Here is a 23093-nt window from a genome sequence, read left to right on the forward strand (position 1 = left end):
TTATTGTTATACATGGTTAAGATCTTTCAATAATTTCTATAGATTTATAAAATGTATTTGTCACAATTTTGGGGTAACTGTACCTGTATTCCCCCTCCAACATCCCTCAAGGGCTCATTTCTTCTTTAGGTAAAACATTACAGAGAAAACATATTAGAAAATAAAAACCTACATGCATGCTAAAAAGCTTACTAGAGGTCACCTCAATGCCAACCTAGGGCTCTGGAAGGTTCTAGACCTTCAAAACCCATAGCTGAATTTTCCTCAGGGTTACAAGTTCATAACCATCTTAGATCCAGAATGAAAGATAGGGCATGTCTTCACTAGCAACGTGCTTTAACTTGGCTGTATAGTCACGGCACACGAGGGGCTACCAGTGCGGCTCACAATGGTGCACTGTCTACACTGCCACTTTACAGCGCTGAAATTTGCAGTGCTCAGGGGTGTGTTTTTTCACACCCCTGAGCGAGAAAGTTGCAGTGCTGTAAAGTGGCAGTGTAGACAAGGCCTTAGGTAGATCAGTCCTTTTTATTTTTTTTAAATACAGCTCAGGCCTTTGATTTTGGCCTTCTTTAATAGGTAATCAGCAGATGATAACCCTCTCCTCAGGACTAGCTTGAAAAGGCTGGGTATTTGCATAACCGGATAATAGTTGGTTAATTTACATTAACCTCTTAAGAACATAAGAACGGCCATACTGTGTCAGACCAAAGGTCCATAAAGCCCAGTATCCTGTCCTCTGACAGTGGCCAATGGCAGGTGCTCCAAAGGGAATGAACAGACAGGTTATCATCAAGTGATCCATGCCCTGTCACCCAATCCCAGCTTCTGGCAAACAGAGGCTAGGGACACCATTCCTGCCCATCCTGGCTAATAGCCATTGATGGACCTATCTTCCATGAATTTATCTAGCTCCCTTTTGAACCCTGTTACAGTACTGGCCTTCACAACACTCGCTGGCAAGGAGTTCCAGAGGTTGACAATGCGTTGCATGAAAAAATACTTTCTTGTGTTTGTTTGAAACCTGCAACCTATTAATTTAATTTGGTGGCCCTTTGTTCTTGTATTATGAGAAGGAGTAAATAACACTTCCTTATTTACTTTCTCTATACCACTCATGATTTTATAGACCTTTATCATATCCCCCTTTAGTTGCCTCTTTTCCAAGCTGAAAAGTCCCAGTCTTATTAATCTCTCCTCAAACGGAAGCCTCTTCCTAGGGAATACCCGGGAAATCCAGTTAACATTTATTGTCTCATAAATCGATACTTGTCTGGCATATTTTCAAAATAATCTTTTGAACTCCTAATTCGTGCATCGGTCACATCTCCTCCCCCCGCCCCTCCAAGAGATTACATACAATTCCGGCCCACAGTAATACAAAAATTTAATACAATAAGGTTTTTCAAGGATATTGCAGGAAATTGCCATATCTGTCACAGTGTTATTTATCATTTTTCTCTCATTCTCTATATACTTATGCATGAAGCTGTGTTGGAGACTGTTAAATGTCTGAGAAGGGACTGTTAGCATTTCTGCACTGTTGAGATTTAAGTTCTTCTATGAAAGTTGTCTTGATGTATTTGGTCAAGGTGTTTGCTTTGTTTTTCTTCTGTACTGTGTTTAGAGATTTAAAAAAACCTAAAAACTACCTATATTTCTGATCCTGCGAGTTATCCTGTTAAACCCTGCACACACATAGCCCCATAAATCAGTGGCATCGGAGCCTGTATCTTTATTTCTCTATATACTGTTTCTTCTCAGGAAAAAACTAATCTTGTCATATTTCATCTCTCCAATTCTCCACCCACAATCAGTTATACTGGCTGTTTAGTAGGTACTACATTTTATATACATTCATCCCTTTCTAACAGAACACAACAACATTAGAGGAAAGAAAAATATTAATATCTTTAATAATGTATCTCAGACATTTTTTCAGTTGGGGGGAAAAAAGTAAGATTAATGAGTGAAGGTAAAACTGGGCAAATATTCACCCTGCAACAGACTCAGTGTTTACTGATGCTGATTATATCTTTCTTAAGTCTTAAAACAAACTAAAGCATAACAAGGACCCAAATGATTTGCTATTTTGCTGACATCTTGAGATTCATCCATTTGTAGAACAATTCATGAAGTGTATATCTCAGAAGGATTATCTCTAGCTATGCATCCATAACTTATGTGGCATTTATTGTATGAAATGTTTGTGCAATTCATTTTCCTCAAATTTTAAATGGCCTAATCCAGTAAAGTTGGAAAAGAACATATACCAATTTTAGCCATGTAGAGACATGCACAACCCTATAAAATACAAGTTATTTACATGGGCTGTAGATGGTATCAGCATTAAGAGGCGGATTTGGTTGATTTCACATTGCTATCTTACATATGGACACGTAGGTTAATGTATAACTTGTTTTCTCTATTCAGTCTTTCATCCTGTTGGCAATTTAGTAAACTGTTAACTACTCAAAAGCTCGATCAGACTCTCAAGAATCACGAGAGAAGCTGCTGAATGTATTGCCCTTCTCAAACACTGATAAAATGCATTAACCCTTCTTCTGGTGTGTTGCATACATTCGTGTCTTATTGACGTCTTCAATTGGCTAATTAGTACATTCAAATAATTGTGTTCAAGACTGACACGGTGCTGGGCAAGAACTGCTGACTCAGCCCTCTGTCTTGCCAGCTCCTTTAAGGGAAGTACATTGGAGCTGGCTAGAGAAAACCTGTGCCTAAATGGGGAATGGGAGACAGTTGCCTGCCCAATTAGCCAGGGGTTGTATAAAAGGCTGGGCGGAAGGAAGCCAGGGGGAAAGGAGGAGCGAGGGAGTGGAAGCAGAGCGATAGCTCTTTCTTCCTGGGTGCAGACACTAGACCCCAAGCTGTGTATGCTGAAAAGGTGGTGGGAGCACAGCCTGTAAATAAACGGCACCAGGGGTTACTGAATCCCAGGGTCGCGTAGTGACTTTATCAGCACAGCAGGGTAGGAGCCAAGAGGGCCCTGTAGCGCCCTGCTACAAAGATTGACACCAATACATTGACTGCCAAAACATATACGAGAGGATAGAAGAAAAGTAAACACGGACATGCTTTGATTGGAAACACCACACCCCAAATACCCTCTGTATGCAATCAGCATTTTCTGTGCTCTTGGCAACAATTATTATGAGTTTGCAACATATTCATAGGAGCGCACGCAGCTAAAGCTAAAACGTAAATTCTGCAGTTCAGGAGATTTGGTAGGTTGAACACTGTGACTATAGATTGTCAAAAAATCAGTCTGTGCTGCTTTTCAAACAACTACTTCCATACTCCCCTTGATCTATGTATGAGATGCATTTACATCAGTGGTAACAGCAAAAGAGTATGTGCAGTGGTTTATAGATTAAAAATGAGAAAGCAGACAAAATGTAGTAAAAACTTCTTACTGACTGGTAGTTCAAAAGACAGAAAAACATAGAACGAGTGGATGCTTTCAGCTAAAGCTTTCAGACTTTCCCTATGGTGTTCCCATTGATACAGAGAGTCTAAAAGAACAAAAATGGATCTAGCTAGTTATAAGGAAAATATTTCATTTTTTGATTAGAGAGAAGTAAACCACATTCAGGGTGTTTGGATACAAATTTTTGGCTTGGCTAATTACAAATATAGGAGCTGGAATCAGGTTTGGATTTCCAACACCCACTATGAATGGGAGTTGTTCTGATCTGGGGTTTAGATTTGGGTCCATCCGAAATTGTGATATATAGCTTTTAGGTCTAACAACAGGAAAAACAGGTTTCAGAGTAGCAGCCGTGTTAGTCTGAATCCGCAAAAAGAAAACAGTTTCAACAGCACACTAAGTTGCTGAATGATATGCATAAGAGCAGGCTTACATATTAACAAAATATCTACATTCATTTGGCCTGATATCACAGCTTCCCACATGGCAACTTCTATTATAATAGAAGGACAGTTTGATTTTGTCATTTGCAAGTTTCCTCTTATCCTTCATAATAGCAGTAGTAGTAGTAACAACAACATTAACACCACCACCACCTGACGCTTATATAGCACTTTTCATCAGTACATCTCAAAGTGCTTTAAGAAGATGGTCAGTCTCATTATCCCCATTTTACAGACGGGGAAACTGAAGCACAGGGAGATAAAGTAACTTGCTCAAGGTCACCTAGGATGCCTGTGCTAGAAACAGAATCCAGGTCTCCTGAGTCCCAGACCAGTGCTCTATCTAGTGTTTGATCCTGCAACACTGAAGTCAATGGGAGTTTTCCTAATGACTTTATTGGGATTAGGAACAGGTTCTGTATGCGTAGTTTAGTGATACCGCTACACAGTTTGGACCCAAGCATGTAGTTCTTACTCCAGCAAAACTGCCCCAGACTTTAACAAAACTTCCCTTGAGTAAGGATTGCAGGATTCAACCCAATGTGAATCACAGTGAGTGAAAGGAAAAGATTTGCTGAGTGAATTTTAATTGTAGAGTATTTCACAGAATATGATTACAAAATCTTTTCATACATTCACCTACTCTTATTTAAAACATGAACATTTAAATTCTTGGCATGAAAAGATATGCAAATATGAAACCCTAGTGAACAAGTGAACTTTCAAAATAGTTTATATGCTATTATTCATCCCTAACAAAGGAAAAGAATTAAGGAACCTGACTCATAACAGCAGACTCTGAACATATTTAAATATTTAATCTGCCAGATATGGCCATGGTGAATATTAAATCTGAATACCCCAGTTAACAAGTATCTGCATTTACTACAGAACTTTTAGAACTAAAACACTTTCCTGGATAAACAAAAAGATAGATGCATCTTGGGAAATTTCCCAATTTAATACACATTTTCAAGTCTAAAAAATGATATTTTTCCATTTAAAGAGAAATTATTCTCTACTATCCTTCCTACAGAATATTTAATATCTATTAAAGAAATACATATTTCTCACACAACTAGAAGGCAATGTTCTATCACAGACATTGTTGGGAGGACTATGATAAATACAGATGTCCACTTAAGGCACTTGTGGGGTTCTGTGGGGCTTATCCCATCCTTTGTTGAATACATTAGAAGGGCTAATAAGGAGGCAGGACTTATGGTACCCATCAGCGTACTGATGACATCCAGCTCTAATCTCCAGTAAAGGTGGTTGAGCACTTTGCCCAGTGGCAGGATGAGGGATGAAGTGAGATGGTATTGGTGGGATAAGGAAAGCAACCAGATGAGGTTGAAATAAAATCTATGGACTTTCCTAATATGCCCTCCAATTGTTACACAAGTTCACAATAAGGGCAGCTTATTACACACTCAGCTGCTTTTAAACAATCACATACCAGCTGTGGCCGAGCCCATTTTCCCATCTGCCTTAGACTAGAAAGTCAAAACTTTCCTTCTGTTGCTAATAGCATCTAGGAATTTGTCACCTGTTGGCTAGATTACTTCAATGAGCAATTAATGGGGCTACACATTGCATCCGAAGAAGTGAGGTTTTTACTCACGAAAGCTTATGCCCAAATAAATCTGTTAGTCTTTAAGGTGCCACCAGACTCCTTGTTGTTTTTGTAGATACAGACTAACACGGCTACCCCCTGATACATTGAATCAGGTGTCAGAAACTTTGGTTACTATAGAATGCTGCTGCATTTGTTAAACAGAGCTTCTTGAGAGGAGTATATTGTGGGATGGGGGAACTGGGATCACAAGAAGATAACACTGCTGGTTTTGGATGAGGGCGGATGGTGCATGCTGGATGGGGGTACCTTCTTCTGAGTGGGAGCTGATGCTGTGTGTTGCTGAGCAAGGGTGCTGAGAGACAGTTAGGGAAGGTACTTTGTCCCCTTTCCTCCTCTTCCTATCAATCCACTTACAGTGTTCTCTGCCTCAGGGAAGCATTGCTTAAAGATAGTGAGAAGCTGTGAGGAGGAGACACCTCATTATCTTTAAACGCTGGAAGGGAGGGTTGGAAGACTGACAAACCGCAGCAGCAATGGGGAGGCAGACACAGGAGAAAGGAGGAAGAACTATTCCTCCTTCCTTCTCCTTAGCTTGTTCCTTCTGGGTCTTAGCAGCCATTAGCTATTTTAGTCTCTCTCCTCTGGCCACACTTTTGCATCTTGCCTATGGATCATGACCCCCTATTTGAGAAATGTTGGTATATATTATTCTCAGTCTGGAACAGTGATTGTGCCAATTCCCACTTCAGTTTTCCACACACAACATGCTTATTGAAGCTTTGTGCATACAAGATGCCAGGCTACTGCTCATTCCAATACATATAAATGAGTCTTGCATGTGTAATTTTCAATTGGAAAACTGAAAGCAGTTCCAATGGCTGTTTAGTTACTCTGCCTTGGGAGACGTTGGCTAGATAGCTGCTGCAGGACACTTCACTCAACCAACTACAGCTCCAAAAGAGCAAGATAGGATTCAGGTGGTGGTGGCATAAAATAACTCAGTTTTGTGTTTGGTGGAAAGACAGGGGAAAACATCAATGTGTAGGATTTTCAATGACACTGAAGGGAGTTAGGCACCGAAATCACTTTGAAATTCAATGGGATTCGGGGACCCAAACCCCATAATGCACTTTGAAAATTCTAAGCAACATTTTTATTTTTCACAAACATGGGTTTTCCCATATCTTTTCAATAGATTCAACAGCAGTGAAGTTTTTGGCACATCTTTAGAATATACCCCCTAATATTATTATGGTACAGACAGGTTTTATATTCAAAACATTATTTTGTAAAACTGTAAAAAAAAAGTGTTTATGTTGGAGGTAGGGACCTTGGGCTCTTCAATGTTTCTTAGACAAAATTAGCACTGCAGAACAAAGCAAGATCTTCATCAATATCAAACTTACATGGCAGCATTGTTTTAATTACCGTGTACTGTATACTCTCACTCTATACACCAATGTGATGTTTTTCATCTCTCTCAGGGTCCAGCAAGAAAAATATATTACTTACATTTTTTACTGAAAATATTTAATCAATCAAATGCAAAAAAAAACAAACAAAAATGAGGGAAAAGACACAAAAAAGAATTCTTGGGATATATTTTTTGATACTGGAAACTGAAGTCCACTATTTAGTCACAAAACAGCTACAGATCATAGGAAACAGTACAAGGCAAAACGGCAGCTATGCAAACCACATTGCCCCACTAACGTACCCTTTTAGGTAGACATAAGAGGGCAGTTCAGCCTCTATGTCCCTTCACTGAAAGAATTTGCTGCAGAGATTGACAAAGACAATATCATTGGTGACAGGGATTTTTGTAAAATGGAATCTGTTTACTAGAAACAGGACTGAAAACAAACTCATCATGTAAGCCACTGAGCACCAACCAAAAACTAATGACGTTGTCATTATTAACTTAGACAAAATTTGAAATAAAAACGAGAAGCAAAAAGGCTTCTTACCCCATAACCCCTGAGGGCAGGTTTACACTAAAAACCTAAGTTGACCGATATTAGGTCGACTTACAGCCACTGCAGTAATTACTGCAGCAGTGGTTCATGCCACACTATCCTCTTTCGGTCGGTGGTGCATGTCCTCATCGGGAGCGCTTCCACCGAGCTAAGTGAGGCAGTGTGGGGAGCTGAGAGCCCAGGCTCTCGGGTCCGCTTGCAGTTCCCCACAAGGAGCCTGGCTGTCCCACAGGCTCCCCGCTGGCTGCCCACCACCTCCGTTCCCTGCTCTCCACTGGGAGCAGGGCAGCGGCCCGGCTCTTACCTCCCTGATCTCCGCTGGGAGTGGGGAGCCGGGAGCCTCAGTGCAGTGGAGTGGAGAGCTGGGCAGCAGCCGGGCTGGGAGTGGGGAGCGCTTTCTTGTCAGTTTCACAGCTCCAGCATGGAGCCATGAAATTGACAAGAATGGCAGCCAACAGCGGATTGGTAACACAGTGTCTACATGGACACTGCGTTGGCCTAACTACACCGACATTAGCCCTACCCATTTTGTGGAAGTGGAGTTATTATGTCAGTGTAGTAGGGCACAAGGCTGTAATATGTACACTGACATAGTTGAGCTGACATAAGCTACATTATGTCGATTTAATTTTGTAGTGTAGACCAGGGCTAAGTCACTTGATTTTTTTTTGGGTGGTAGCACTTTAAGAGATAATGCCAATCTGCACTGCGGTACGATTCCCATAATTATTGATTCTGAAGGGAGTATGTCCAATGACTATGCAAAACTATATGTAGACCCTGCCATGCTTGGCGGTATTGCAGATATCTGGTATATCTAAACATCTCTGAATACTTTTTTGCTAACTGGTGCCCTCTCTTTCAGGTGACCCCATTTTTAGTATTCATACTCAAGGCACAAATATGTATTGGATACTTCAACTCTTGCTTGCTTATAAAGTGATCACTATATAAACTAAGAAATAATAGTATGTGCATGTGTGTGAGTGTATACACAAATCTACAAAACAATCCATTTGTTTGGAGAATATTGCAGTCATATGTTTTAGAATTCATATATTTTATAAAACTCAAATTTTAGACTACAAAACCATCCAAATGTGGAAATTAATGTTCAGTTAAACTAAAATGTCACCTAGAAAGTCAATAAGATTTGCTGTCAAGTAAGTATGATTTTTAATCACAGTGACTCCAAGCCCAATTACAATATTCTTCTTCCAAAAGGAGGAAGGAGAGTTTAGCCATTTTGATTAATTCTGTCAGTGCATTGTAATAACAAAACTGCAGAGTTATTTACTAAGCAAAAATGAGCCTGAAATGAATTAAAAGTGCATTTCAATCTGTGCAACGTTTTTTTTATCAAACATAAATTCAATATAGGAACAGCAAAATATATCTTATAAAGAAAATATGGCACAAATATTAAGTATATTTAAAGATAGCTGCAAATCTAGTCAAAGAAACTGAGATTAAGGAGACAATATCAGTGTTTTAATTTGTGATCACATTAGAGAAACTAAATGTTGCTAGCAAGGCAAAATCCGATTGAAAGTTCTTTATCAACATTATTTAAAATTATAGAAGTAGCAGCAAAAGTTATAACTCAGTGTGAAAATCAGACCAACTTTTAATTTAAGGGAAAATAGTCAATGACAGCAATTAAAACCAGTGGGAGTCCTCAACTAGTGTAAACATGCTATCTTGAATAATATTTCTTTTTTTTAATAGGCAGTATTTGTGGTTAACAGAATAAGAGTTAATTAGAGTTCCATGTTATTTTCAATCCCTGGCCTAGGTTGTATTTTGCTTTCTGGGATTTATGAAGCACTCCCCTGCAAATGTTATTAGTAAAACATGATCTTTATATTAAGGTGAAAACAAGTATAGTAATTGAACAGAAAGGGTAAAGAAAGGAAATAAAAGGCTTACCAATAACATAGGCTAACAACAGTGCCAGAGTAACTGTAATAGCTGTAGCACTCAGAGCAGTGCACTTCCAGTTGCAGCACCTGTAAGGTTTGTTAAAAGTGAAGGCAGGTCTAGAAAATGTACTTCTAGGAAGTGGCCTAGGAGGTGGAGAGTAAACCGTATTGGATGTTAAAGGATAGTTCTGACTGGCTGCACTGAAGATAGCCGAAGAACCAGATCCATGTTTAAATAGGAAATGCCTATGAAAAGAAGACAAAGAATCATGTTGTAAAAACTGAATTCATCCTCTAAAATGGGGAAATCAACTGCATAAACATTATGTGATAAATGCTGTGGGTTCCTACAAAGATATACAAAAAAGACAGAAGATGCATGCATGGGAGTACTCTCTGTTTTCTGAGTCTGAAGTACAGTCTTTTGCCACATTCTGATTTTCTCAGCCATTTATTAGGAGGGCTTCTGTTTTGGGGGGTTAATTTCATTTTTTGAGATTTATTTTGCTTTTTATGTACATGTCTGAAAATCAGGGTAGAGGGGGGATTAGGGATCTTTCTTTGTATATACTGTAATGAGTAATGTCTATTATATATGTTAGTCATTACAGAAGTAGATACTGTAATGAGAGATCTCTTTGTAATGTTCCCTAGTGCACTTTAATGTAGTTCTGTTTCAAAGAGCACTACATTAAAGCTCACTAGGGAAGCTTTAGTGCTTACCAGTAGGGTTCTACACAGTGCAACATGTTGATGTGCTTTAGAAAGCAAACCCCTGTAATCTGCATTACTGGTCCATGTAGACAAGACGTTAGATACAAGTAACCATTTCCAGTATTTTTCTAGTGATTACTGGGTAAACACCAATTTTCATTTATTTAATTTACTTATTTGTGTATTAGGGTGCTCTATTGATGTTTATTGTCTAAACCCAAACTCAGAAGCCCTATTTATTAGTAAAAGAAGACACAGGAAATGCATTCTAAACTGTACTCTCAGTAGCTAAAATCAAGAATGTTAAGAAATGATTATATTGCAACAAGCACATTTGACCTTAAGGACATGGTAAATATATGTTCATGACAAAGGTATAATAAAATGTACAATGGGGAAATGAGTATAATATTCAACATTTCCATTGTAGGATTTTAAAGGAAAGGTTACAATTCTCAAAGATGCTAGATCATACAAAATAAAGGGTAGAACAGTTTAACTTTTTAAAGGCTTTTGTACTCATATCTCTTCTATAGAAGAGTAACTAAATCAGAATATAAATTCTCACATTAAAATTTTTTGTCATCCACATTAGGGGATCTTTTGATGATCCACAAAGCCAGATTCTGAAACCCTTACTTGTATTGAGTAGCATTTACTCATGCACGTCTTCAGTGGGATTACTCACATGCATAGGCCCTGTTTAACATGAATAAGGGTTACAGAATTTGGTGCTTACATATGAGCATCTCATATTACTTTTCTGCTCAGCCTATTCGCACACATTTAGGATTTCTTTATAATGCACTGACATTTCACAATATGTTGTGCATATAATTTCATAACAAATATTTTGAGTTTGGCCTTTATGCACCACCTTTCTTAATAGATAGTAATTCTCTGAATATACTGAATACAATAAGATACTGATTTGTGTAGATTAAAGAATGTTGTATATCACCTTAAGAGAATTTATCCATATTTCTACGGTTTACATTGCACAGAAAACAGCACATACATTTTAGGACTTAACACTTCGCTAGTCACGTCAGAGAAAAATCGAATAGCTCCATTCCTACATTTCGTATACTATTTTTAATGGTCTGTTTAGGGATTTCAAGTTTAAATTAAGACTTAGCTTTTTATCAAGGGTCTCATCCAAGGCCCACTGAAGTCAATGAAAAGATTTCATCTGGCTTTGGATTGGATCCCTCAGCAATATATCAGGAAATTTGTTTTGGTCTAGAATAGGAGCCTTACTTATGAGATCCTGCATTTGCCTACAAAGGCATCACACCACTGCAGTCTCTGTGTACCAATAACATTACATAAGACATCAAACCAACTGTAGGACTATATTCTTCTCCTTCCCTCATATTAGACTGTGCATAATTATTTTGGGTGGAATATTTCTTTCACTTATCTTTAGGGTAATGATGCCAGGCCATTCTTTTAGGTTGTTATGGTGAAAAGGCTTTTGCAAAGATGTGGGTCTTACTTTTCGCTTGGTAGGTGGCAAGATACGTGGTCATCCTGATTTCTGGTGGAAGGGAATTCCACAGCCGAGGGCCAGCAAAACTCCCATTCACTTCTATGGGAGCAGGATCGGGACCACAATGTGAAATAAGGAAAAAGGATATAATAAATTCTTGTTTGTTTTCCCAAGTCAATATTTCTTTAATTGGTTTACAATTTTTGGACACAATGAGACGAAATTGTTATTTCCTTTAAAAATGGAGACCTATTGGATTTTTGAGAGTTAACGTAAATGGTCTAATATATGCAATATTGATTGTGCTATATGGTACATAGTTCAAAAAGATCAGAGGAAAAGGCAAGGAAATGCTGAACTGAAAGCTATTATTAAGGCTGTAATGGTCTAGTAATCAATAGCCAGCCGAATTTCATTCTCTTATAAAAGGATTTTAAAATGTTGGTCCATAGCTTGATGGTAAAATATTTCAATGTACAGAATATATTTTGTATTAATACAAGAACAGTATTTGAATTAAAGTACATTTGAGCTAAATTCAGCTCACATCCCTTAAGCTCGATAGAGGTCTATATTTGCAGTTAGGAGAGTTTATGTATCTCTAGTTTATTATTATACAACTAAGATTAGCATATAATGCTACCTTAAAAGTGATCTACCAATGATGTACAATCAAGAAAATGTTATAAATTGTAACAGTATATGCCTTCCATTTTTGGGGGAGTATAATGAGTGCATAAACACGTTTTCATATTATCTGAAAAACAGCGGAAGCATAAAGACAAATTTGCAATGCTAGACCATATCTATGGTCTCATAAACTTAGATGACTACTCATCTGTCTAAGTACACTGCTTCCCCCAACGGACTTTAGGACATACTAAAATGTTGCTATCAATTCTATAAAATTGGGCTCTATGTAGAGAGAAGAATGTTAACAACTGTAGTTCAAGGCTTTATATGTAAATACAGCTTGGCATGTATCACCTTCTAATAGTAAAGGCAAGAAATTTTTAAGACTCAATGTAAGGAAATTGAGAAAAATTATAAGCATGACTGATGGAACCATCTGATAGTAAATAGGAAAGTTTTTTTGAGTTAACGTAAATGGTCTAATATATGCAATATATGCGTAAATGGTCTAATATATGCGTAAATGGTCTAATATATGCAACATTATCTCTATTTTACAGTTTTTTTTGACACTTTTGCATGACCAGGGTCATGCAAAAGTGTCAAAAAAACTGTAAAATAGAGATAATGTTCTCTCACTCAAAATGCAATATAAGACATAATCTGTTTGCAAGATATAAATCATTTAATAATATTACACGGATAATTCCAAGAAACAAAGGAAGATGGTCACTGCTCAGTAATTATTTCACTGTATAAAACATGAACTCGGAAAAGCTTTTTCCCTTGTAGCAAATAAAACAATTTCCTGTGACCCATCTAACTTTTCTTGCACTCAACTAAAATTTCTCAGCCTCAGGTTCACATCACAGAGGAACTGCACATAAATCCAGGAGGGTGAAGCTCAAACAAAAATGCACTGTAAGTTAATGAAAAATGATAAGGAAAAGCAGTTAATGGGATTTACACATCTATTTATTATGATGTTCTTTTACATGCTTTGGGGGAGCTTACCTGCAGTAGCAGCCTAAGTCCTGTACAACCTCTATATGTTGCTCTACCTGATGTACAAATGTGACTGCTAGGCAAAGCACAATGCTTGAATCCCTTTCCTGGTCCCATCTGACTCTTGTGTCAGTGGCCCACAACAGACAGAATTTTGTAACTGCCAATCCCTGCACTGAAATGTACACTTTTACTCTACCTCTTGAATGTATGCTTCATTTAAGGAGTCACTAGGCTTCATAAATGTGGTGGGGAGATTTGCCACAGCATGGGGGGGGGGGTGATACTCATAGGCAAGAGGTGGGTATTGGAATGTTGTGAGTATACAGAGATGAATGGGGTATGTGGATATAAGTGAGGAGGGAGCTGGGTATTCCAGGTATTATTTCTTATAGAGGCTTGCAAAAACCTAAGACTGGCCCCGATATCCATAATTCATTTCAGGAGACCATAACGAAGGACATTCCTTTCCTTAAAATGATATTCTTTATGATATTGGAAGAGACATTGGGTAGGAGTTCTGTTTTAAAGGTTGTCTCTTATGGGATATAGTAGATATTTTCAGACGAATGAAAATATTCCTCGTATTATTTTAGAGATGACTGTTTGAATCTAGATCTGAATTAGGTTGAGGTTAGGGATCAGGGTCTGGATGTGTGGAAAATCAAGGGTAGGATTTGGTGTCTGATTTGACATTGCCAATAATCTGGCAAACTCTTGAGAGGTTTTAATACCCTTCTGGTTTTGAATCTGAACCAATGTCAAAGACAGTTATGGAAAGGCTACATTTATGCAGTTGCAACACTAAAGAAGCAAACATATTTGTATGGATATTAAAATCAGATACACATAAATATATATGATTATCTCCCTCTTCCTCTAATTTTATATGTTACTCGTCTTAGCTCTTTGGGATAGGACTATGTCTGCCCCTAAGCTTTACACAATGAGGCCCTGATCAACATTTTGCATGCAACTTTCACTTCATGCTCTTGAAACAAAAATACCAGTGAAAATTCAAAACAATTAAAGCAAGCAATAGTATCATATTATATTTTGACAATGTTTTTGGAGACCCACACAGAGTAATTCAATAATAATTACCCTTAAGAGAGTACTAAAATACTGCTAGAGTAACCAGGTTAACAACACATATCTCCCCCTTTTTTATATCTAACCTGCTGAGAAAGTTTCTTTCTGACCTTGTTTTCCCAGCAATGGCCTGGGATTCAGTAAAGGACATTGAATCACTTAAAGATGTAAACAGTAGGGCTGGCAGTCAGCTACTTACCCTGAGTCCTAGGTTGAAATCTCCAGGTTTGAAAGTCTCTATGTTCATTTGTCTATTTAATACATTCTCTCTCATTTCCATTAAAATGGCTAATTTTTGTAAGAGAAAAACATACAGTAAAGGACAGAGTTGAAAACATTCCACTGGTAAAGCTGGAGAAAATAGGAATGCAAGAGAAACCTTGCACTACAATGTCCAAAGATTAGTCTGCGTTGCACATAGGAAATATAAAAGTCAAGTACATAATTAAATGGGTACACAACTACACTTGCACATACTTTCAATAGCAAAACAAACTACGGGATGTCTGAGTAACACCACATCTGGGAAATCCTAAGCATTTCAATTCATTTTCAACTCACTCATCTAATCGTATCCCCAAATGTAAGTGTGGTTGTCATAGTAATTCTGAGCTAGGTGCCACCAAGAGTGGTGAAGGGGAGGTGGGGGTACACAGCTGCTGAGCTTACAAGACGGAATTCTCTTTGACACTGTCAGAATACCTTCTTCAGGTTCCCCTAAACCTCACAGAGAGGCAGCTACAGCGGATTTGGAGAGGTTCCAATATACTTTCCCTTCTGTTCTGGTTAGCATGGATTAAAGGCAGAGCTATGGGCTCACTGGTTGCGTCTATACTTGCAGGTAGGGATGTGATTCCCAGCTCGTGTAGACACACTCATGCTAGATCTCATCGAGCTACCACACTCAACAAACAGTGTACCTGTTGTAGCACAGGCAGCTGTGAGCAGAGGCATGGGCTATCTATCCCTAGAGCAAATCCACCTGAATCTCGTGGGTATGTACTTGGGTGAAGGGGCTACCCATGCTACCATGGCTATACTTCTATTTTTATCATGCTAACTCGATGAAAGCTAGCCCAAGTACATTTACATAAGCTGGGAATCATACCCCTAGCCTGTAGTGCACGCATAACCTTTGAGGTTTTGGGCATAATCTGAATAATTTAATTCTAGAAATCTGAATTTAGATTACCATAGTGGTTTTCAGATATCACTGTTATAGGAGCAGTACAAGAACCTAAACAGAATATAGTTGAAATACACCTGGCTTTACAATAAATCACCAGTAAAAATGGATTTGCTGCCATATTAGTTCTTAACAGATATTTGCCTATATCACAAAACCACCTTGTATTTTGGCACAAATATACTGTGGCCATACTACTATTTTTAGCACGCTAATTTGATGACAGCAATCGTGACTATGTGTATGCGAGCTGGGAATCACACCCTGAGCTCCAAGTATAGATCTAGATATAGTTACCTGCCCCTTTTCAGACACCCACCTCACGCAAGGGCACAAAGATGAAGCACAGATTGTACTCGTCAATAATATTCTGGCCAGTCCTTGTAGAGAAGCTACCCAGAATACAGCTCTTGGCTTGTAAAGCACTTCTCTACCCCCAACAAGGGGATACCAGTGGTGCTATACCATGTATCAACAACAAACCTAAACTATAGCAAAAACGTAACGAAACCCACTTTCTTACAAAAAACAAATACAAGTGAAAAAAGACTCATTTTTTAAATGCACAGGACCAGATGCTACCCTGAATTATATCCATTGCAGCATTGTTCCCCATTCTGTCTTATGCACAAATACTGCTGGAGTAAGAATGCATATGGGTGAAGGGGAAGTGAACAAGTGGTCATGCGAAGTTTTCTCTAATTTGTCACTTAATCTGATATCATTTTTACATATACAAGTGAGATAATTTTTAAATGTCCATGATGCAATTGTATAATCTGTTAGGGACATACCTGCATGCAAAACATAGGCATTTCAAATTGGACTGGTCTCTTAAATTGCTCTTATAAAAATGTTTCCTTTTATATTTATCTTTATTTTACATATTCTTTGAAAATTTAGCCCTGTAAACCTGTGGATATGCTAGGATGTGTAAATAGTCTTCTGTGTTACCCATTTATCGTGTATTATAAAATACAACAAAGAGCAATGTGCTTCTGATTCATGTGTTTGAATTTCTGACAGCCTATGCAAGCTTTTTCTGTTAACCTTGTGACCGCACCTCAAGACTCTGACACAGAAATCTGGGACAACAATTATATAAATGCAGGACAAATAGACAATATCAATCAAGAATAGGCTCTAATAAGGGCAGTGTCAGAAATACAATATTAAGTCAAAGTCTAATTTATAGCCTTCATTGGCCATATAGTGAAGAAGCAGCCAAGAAAAAAGCCATATAGGAGACAGTTGAAGTCAGTCTTGAAAATATCAGTGTGTGTTTTATTATAATGGTATTTGGCAATATATTACTACTGTTAAAGCAGCTTATGTGTTTCTATTCTAAAATGATTTTCTGTGGTTTATACATTACATTCATCATAATATTGGCAGGTCTCAGTGTAATGGATGGTTTAAGAAAGAATCCAGTGGGAGTTCCCAGTAACCCTATGGGCTGCTTGGCACAGGCCCCAAGCAGGTATGCCCCCATGTGTCACATACCATGTGGCTTCCCATATCTCATCTCTCCTACCTCCTGTGTGGAAGAGAGGAATGGGCTGGGACTTGGGTTTCCAGCCAGGGTCCCTGGGTTGGCCTGATAGTACAGAGGGGGCATTGTCTTCAGACCAACCCTCAGGTTTGTAGAACCCGGAGCCATTGTTGCCCAGTTGAAATCTACACTGGAAAGCCCTGAAGGTGGTCTGGTAAGTGATTCCCCATTGGTTAAAAGTTTTAATAAAGTTTCAGCCTCCAAATTCAACCATACTATGATGTATGTGTCATTGTTTCCATATCTGCATTAGTGTGAGGTTTTGATCATGCCAAAATGTAGGAACCTAAAGTTTGCTGCCCACAAATGTAGTTTAAATAAGCAGAGTTGAGGCAAGGGCCACTTTGAAAATGTTGCATACTGTATCTATATATTGAGTAAAACTATTGTAACATTTTAGCAGGGTGTGAAGATTTTCAATTCACTAAGGCCTTTGTGTTATGCTTCTAATTGAGTATATTGTAATGTTTATACTGTAGTTAGATTGATCAATAACTGGTAAGCAGTGGGAAAATCATATCTATCTAGAAGCTGGAATTTCAATTTTTTCATATTCCATGTTTTTAATCTTCACCTCTAGAGAGATTAATTTATTCCTTTGCCCGTTTACATCAACAGACTGCATTTGCCTATATGACATAGTAAAGTCAGCATGAGACTGGGGGTCAAGAACTTCTGAGTTCTAATCCCAGGTCTGTCACTGACCAAGAGACCGATCCAATTATCATTAAAGTTAATACAAGTGATTTGATTGGCTTCAAAAGTAGCGGGAGTGGGCCATTACCGAGTAGCCTTGATAACTTAGGCCTTGTCTACACTGGCAAGTTACTGCGCAGTAAAGCAGCTTTCTGCGGTGTAACTCCGGAGGTGTACACACTGCCAAGCCACTTAGTACACAGAAACTCCTCAGTTGCAGCATTGCAAAAAATTCACCTTGACGAGACTCATAAGCCTTAAAGCGCAGAGGGTCCAGCGCTGTATTGGCAGTGTAAACACATTACAGTGCAGAAAGCAATCAACTGGCCTTCGGAAATGTCCCATAATCCCTCAAGTGGCCGCTCTGCTCGCTGTTTTGAACTCGGCTGTCCTGGAGACATGCGCCCCTCTCCCGTCAAATCTCCGTTTCTGACAGCCCTTGTATGCTGTGCTTTGGGACACAAAGCAAACCATTAATGTGGAATGCTCGTGCCGTTGAACACAGAGGCAGGGGGTGTGTGTGTGTGTGTGTGTGTGTGTGTGTGTGTGTGTGTGTGTGTGTGTGTGTGTGTGTGTGTGTGAGAGTGCGCTGTGCAGAGAGCTGGGGAGGGAGACGGGGGGCGGAGGGGGCTGATGTCCGGGTTTCCCTCTCCCACTCCCTCAGGGCTGGTTGCTTCCTGCCGCTGTCTGAATTTACAAGACAGCATGCTGACACACTCTCTGTCCTCCCAAACACACTGTCTTTCCCCCTGCCCCCATACACACACACACTCCCTGTCACACACTCTGCCGCCTCCTCCCCTTCAATTGAAAGGCAGTTGGCAATGTAGTAAGATGTCATTGGAACAATGGGATTGGGAAACCTGCATCATGTAACATTGTGCCTGCCCCATGAGGCATTGCAAACCCTTCCCAAAGCATCCAGTTGCACCGTGGGATAGCTACCACAATGCACGGCTCTCTTTGCTGTTGCAAGAGCTGCTAATGTGGATGTGTTCCACCATCACAAGGAGCACAGTGTGGACACGCAACAGCGGTTTTATTCCAGTGATTTAATAAAAGTGGTATAACTTGTTGTGCAGAAACTTGCCAGTGTAGACATACTCTAAGTCACCCTCTTTTCACCACTTGATTTAAGCCCTGATCTAACCCTCACACTGAAGTCAATGGCAGTCTCTCTATTGACTTCAACAAGAGTTGGAATAGGCCATTAAAATCTCTGCCTCATAAGCTATACAGCTGTTGTAGTTCAGTTTGTAAATAAATGAAAATCATAACAGTTTATCTTACTTAGAATCCACTAATACTTGAGAGGGGCCAGGTCCAAAATACTCCTAGATATGTCCCCAAATATCCACATATTCAAAAGGTATAGCCAACAGCCATGCTGCAATGTAACTGTTGCAAATATCACTTTCAGATAACTATGCTTGCAAGGGATACACCACAGCATGTAGCTAAATAGTATTTTACTTTCCAAATATTTCAAGGGGCTACATATTTTCTGGGAATGATTTCCAAAACATCCTACTGCCCCAAGCTATATCAAACAGTGTAGATATAGGAAATTTTGCCTATCTATACTATGAACCTCTATATGTGATGCTTCTGTTCTCCAAACCAATTCAAACCCTCTGCATTTAATCTGGCTTCACTCTTTTCCCTTCTAAAATAACATTTATTTTGTTTGTTTCTAGTTTAGCAAATAAGCTTTATGGAAGGCTGCCAGGCCTACTGGGCCACTAGCTATTATACAAAAACTGAATATTTTTACCCTGGTTTCTGACTTTATATGCATTACATTAAATGAATTAATGAGGGGACAGAACCTAGAATATGATGTTCGATTCAGACAGGATTAAAATACCTATACATCCAAAATATTTATCACGATGTTCCAGTGGAGCTGCAACTTGACCCTCTCCCAAATTAAAAATGCTGTGGGGTATATGAACAATTTAAAATGTTTTCATCCATAGTGACTGGATTCTAAATTATTCAAGAGAAGAAGGAACCTCAAGTGCCATAGCGGGAGACATTAAAATTGTATCTCATTGTAGATGACAAATGTTTATATTTTTATTTCCATAATACAAGGTTTGTTCCTGCATTGCTAAATTGAGGATTGTATTTAAAGCCATTTTATTTTAAGTTGAGGGTCAAATTTTCAGCCTCACATTTTTTTAACAATTCAGAAATTTGAATTGTTCAGATCCTATCTTCTGCACAGTGACAATATATGGAACTTTCAGAATGAGTTTCTAACCCTTGTCATGACTTTTCTTTTAAATATGGTCTCTAGGGAGGTTAGATTTATTGTTTAATTAGATAGAAAATGACAAAATACAAGAGACATGTCAGAGTAACAGATATTGAACAATGTGGTTTAAAAGAAAGCTCATAAGAAATGAAATCACTCTACATTTATTTTCAGAATAATAAAGAGTAAGTTAATTTTAACTCAAGAGTAGGCTTCTTTTACAAATAATTTATTAACTAAGGATATTGTCTAGATAGTAATTGTTTCCCTATCTGCTGATTCATGAGTACTCTACAGCTCCCATATAGGCTGCTCCACATACCCTGGAGAAGACTCTGTGATTTTTATTTTCACTTTATGCAACCATCCAAACCTGTTCCTTTACTTACAGGGTCAGTGGTGGTTCCACCCAATAAGACTCATAACAACACTGATGGAGAACTCAGTCAACAGTGGATTCCCTAGTGTTCAAAAGAAGTGGTTCTACCCTGTCTGCATGACAGCCAGTCAGCCACAAAAGAGTTTTTAAAATTGTTACTATCTTGGCTGAACTCAAGAACAGAACTCAGGCAAACAGTAGTAATGGGACTTCAACAAACTAGATTCTTTCCTCCTGGAGCAACAATCAGTGTAGACTGAGGAGATGACAAAAGCAACTCTCTTATTTTGGGACCATCTCACTTGGGCTTTCAGGGGCAGGATCCATACCCTGCTCACATCCAGTGATCAAGGAAAAAAAGGCACACTAGGTTTTCATCTCCCCAACAATTCTGCAACTTTCAAGCACGGAGCAGAGATTTCTTGATTTCAGCCTTGAACAGTAGTCCAGATTAACCCGGCCACCGAGACCACAGACAGCTTTCTGGGGTTTAGAGGGCCACATTCGTGCTCCTCTGATTAGGGAAAATTCTGTTTGTTTATATACACACACTTAAATAAGAAGGTGGCAGTATAATCATAATTGAAAAACATCCTGGTAAGTGATAGTCATCAGTTTTCCAGCGTAACTAGACTACATCATAAACAAGATGGTATCCTTAGAAAAAACAGAAATGTATGGATCCTATAATGTTTCTGAGCATTGGTTCTGTCTATTATGAACAGTATAGAGATGGGGCTTGACTACATGGTTAGTTAGAGCACAGCAAGTTAGAATGTAAATTTACAGTGCACTAGCTTGCAGCACACTAAGTCACCATGTGGACCTTGCTTGAAAACTTTTAGTGCACAGTAGCAGGGTCCACATGGTGACTTAGTGCATGGCAGACCAGTTCGCTGCAGATTCACATCCTAGCTGCCATGCACTAGGTCTCTCCATGTAGACAAGCATTAGAGTCTAACATAGAATCATAGAAGATTAGGGATGGAAGAGACCTCAGGAGGTCATCAGACCTCTGCTCAAAGAATCCCCACATTTGGAGAGTTTAGAAACAAATCCAAACTTTAGTGCTTAAATGTATTGCTAATTAGACCATAGCTAAAAATCACATGCGACTTGAACCCCAAGTGCCTCCCCTATTTTCCTAACATTTTTAAGTTACGTATATGAATTAATGATAACTGAATCTCAGGTTCATGGCCTGATACCTCAATGCCCTCTTTAGAGGGGTTATTACCAGGATGCCAATGCTACTAAAATGAAGTTTTCTTTGCCACAATACCTTGGGCATACACAGTACTGAAGTTGATTTCAGTCCACTCAGCATCTTATTGCTAACGTGCTAAATGGGTTAGAGGAACTAGAATGAAAGTTAATAAAAAAATGAACGAATAAGCAAACATGTAAAACACTTTAGTGCAAAATACAGAAATGAAAATAAACACTTTGGGGGGAAATCAAAGTTAAAAAAGGTTTGTTGCTTTTAACAGCAAATTAATGAAAGTTATTGTGAATCTAGTCTCTTGGAAAACAAGTGCAAAGTTGTACTCAAAATAAGCACATTCAAAGCTTGATCTGACTTATCCATGAAAAGGGCACCATAGCATAACACAGAAAGGACTAAGATTAGTATTACAGTTAGAAACAACATTTTAAAATGCCATTTTTCCATCTTACATTGGAGCTGACTGAAATAAAGGCATAGTGAAGTACATGGAAAACACAGCAAGAAGTGGAATACATACAATAATATTGATATAAGAGGGCACAGAAGAGAGGGGAAATATGCTTTACTGCATTGTCTGAGTTTAAAATGTACCCTATAAAAAGCAGTAAGCCACATTCAGATGGGGATGTCAAAGTTAATGACAATATATGGCACTGTAAATCAGAAGATTTGAAAGATTAGAGCAAAGTATCTATCAATCCTGAAAAACATAATTATTTTAGAGGGAAGGAAGGGAATAGGCAATAGATTGTGCTTACTTTATCCTGGGGGAGAAAAATCAATTATGTAAGAGGCCAATAATATTATGCTGCTAAAAGAGAGAATTAATGGTACCTGTGTTTTATGTTATGCAAGATCTTTGCAGTCTTTTGTTGAAAATATTTACAAATTATGATCTATGTGTTGCAATGAAATTAATGCATGTTCATAAGTCATTTTAATAGTAAATAAGTTGTTCTCAGTACTGTATGTGAACACATATTATGCAATTGTATATAGGCACATATATCACTTTCTTGGATGGATATAACTCAGTCAATTGGCAGTCCAACCTGCTGGACCCTTTGCAGATTCACTTTTCCTTCTATTTCTTTGTCAGCAGCTTCTCTCATACCTCCTTCACTAAAATGTCCTATATGTACTTGACTTTTTTTTTTGTCTTTTGAGTTTATTTTAATCCCAAATGGCTCATGGTTGCGGAAAATATTTCCCTATCACATTAATTAATACAGGAGAAGGGATGGTCCTGTTATTAAGGTATGGGACCTGGCAGATCTGAACTCCATTTCTGGCTCTGCCAAAGACTTCTTGTGTGAACTTGGGCAAGTAACTTCACCTGTCTGTGCCTCAATCTATCCATCCAGGAAACTGAGATGACAACTCATCCCTGCATGGAGATGTAGTGAGGATTAATTCATTTATATTTATCCTTAGTCAGAAGCAAGTATTAGTAAAATTTCTGTTTTGCCTTGTTATATAAGATATAAT

General features: G+C 38.4%; 1 protein-coding gene across 1 annotated transcript in view; it reads right to left on the bottom strand.

Annotated features, from left to right (window-relative positions):
- Positions 1–23093, bottom strand: part of TENM1 (teneurin transmembrane protein 1) — a 778425-nt gene that overhangs the window by 195233 nt on the left and 560099 nt on the right. Inside the window, exons 6-7 of the mRNA XM_034781757.1 lie at positions 11581–11673; positions 9376–9614 (exon numbers count right to left, since the gene is read on the bottom strand). Of these exons, the coding sequence (XP_034637648.1) occupies positions 9376–9614; positions 11581–11673 (332 nt within the window). The remainder of the gene's footprint in view (positions 1–9375; positions 9615–11580; positions 11674–23093) is intronic.

This window comes from Trachemys scripta, chromosome 9 (assembly GCF_013100865.1).
Source record: "Trachemys scripta elegans isolate TJP31775 chromosome 9, CAS_Tse_1.0, whole genome shotgun sequence".
NCBI classification, from domain to species: Eukaryota; Metazoa; Chordata; order Testudines; family Emydidae; genus Trachemys; species Trachemys scripta.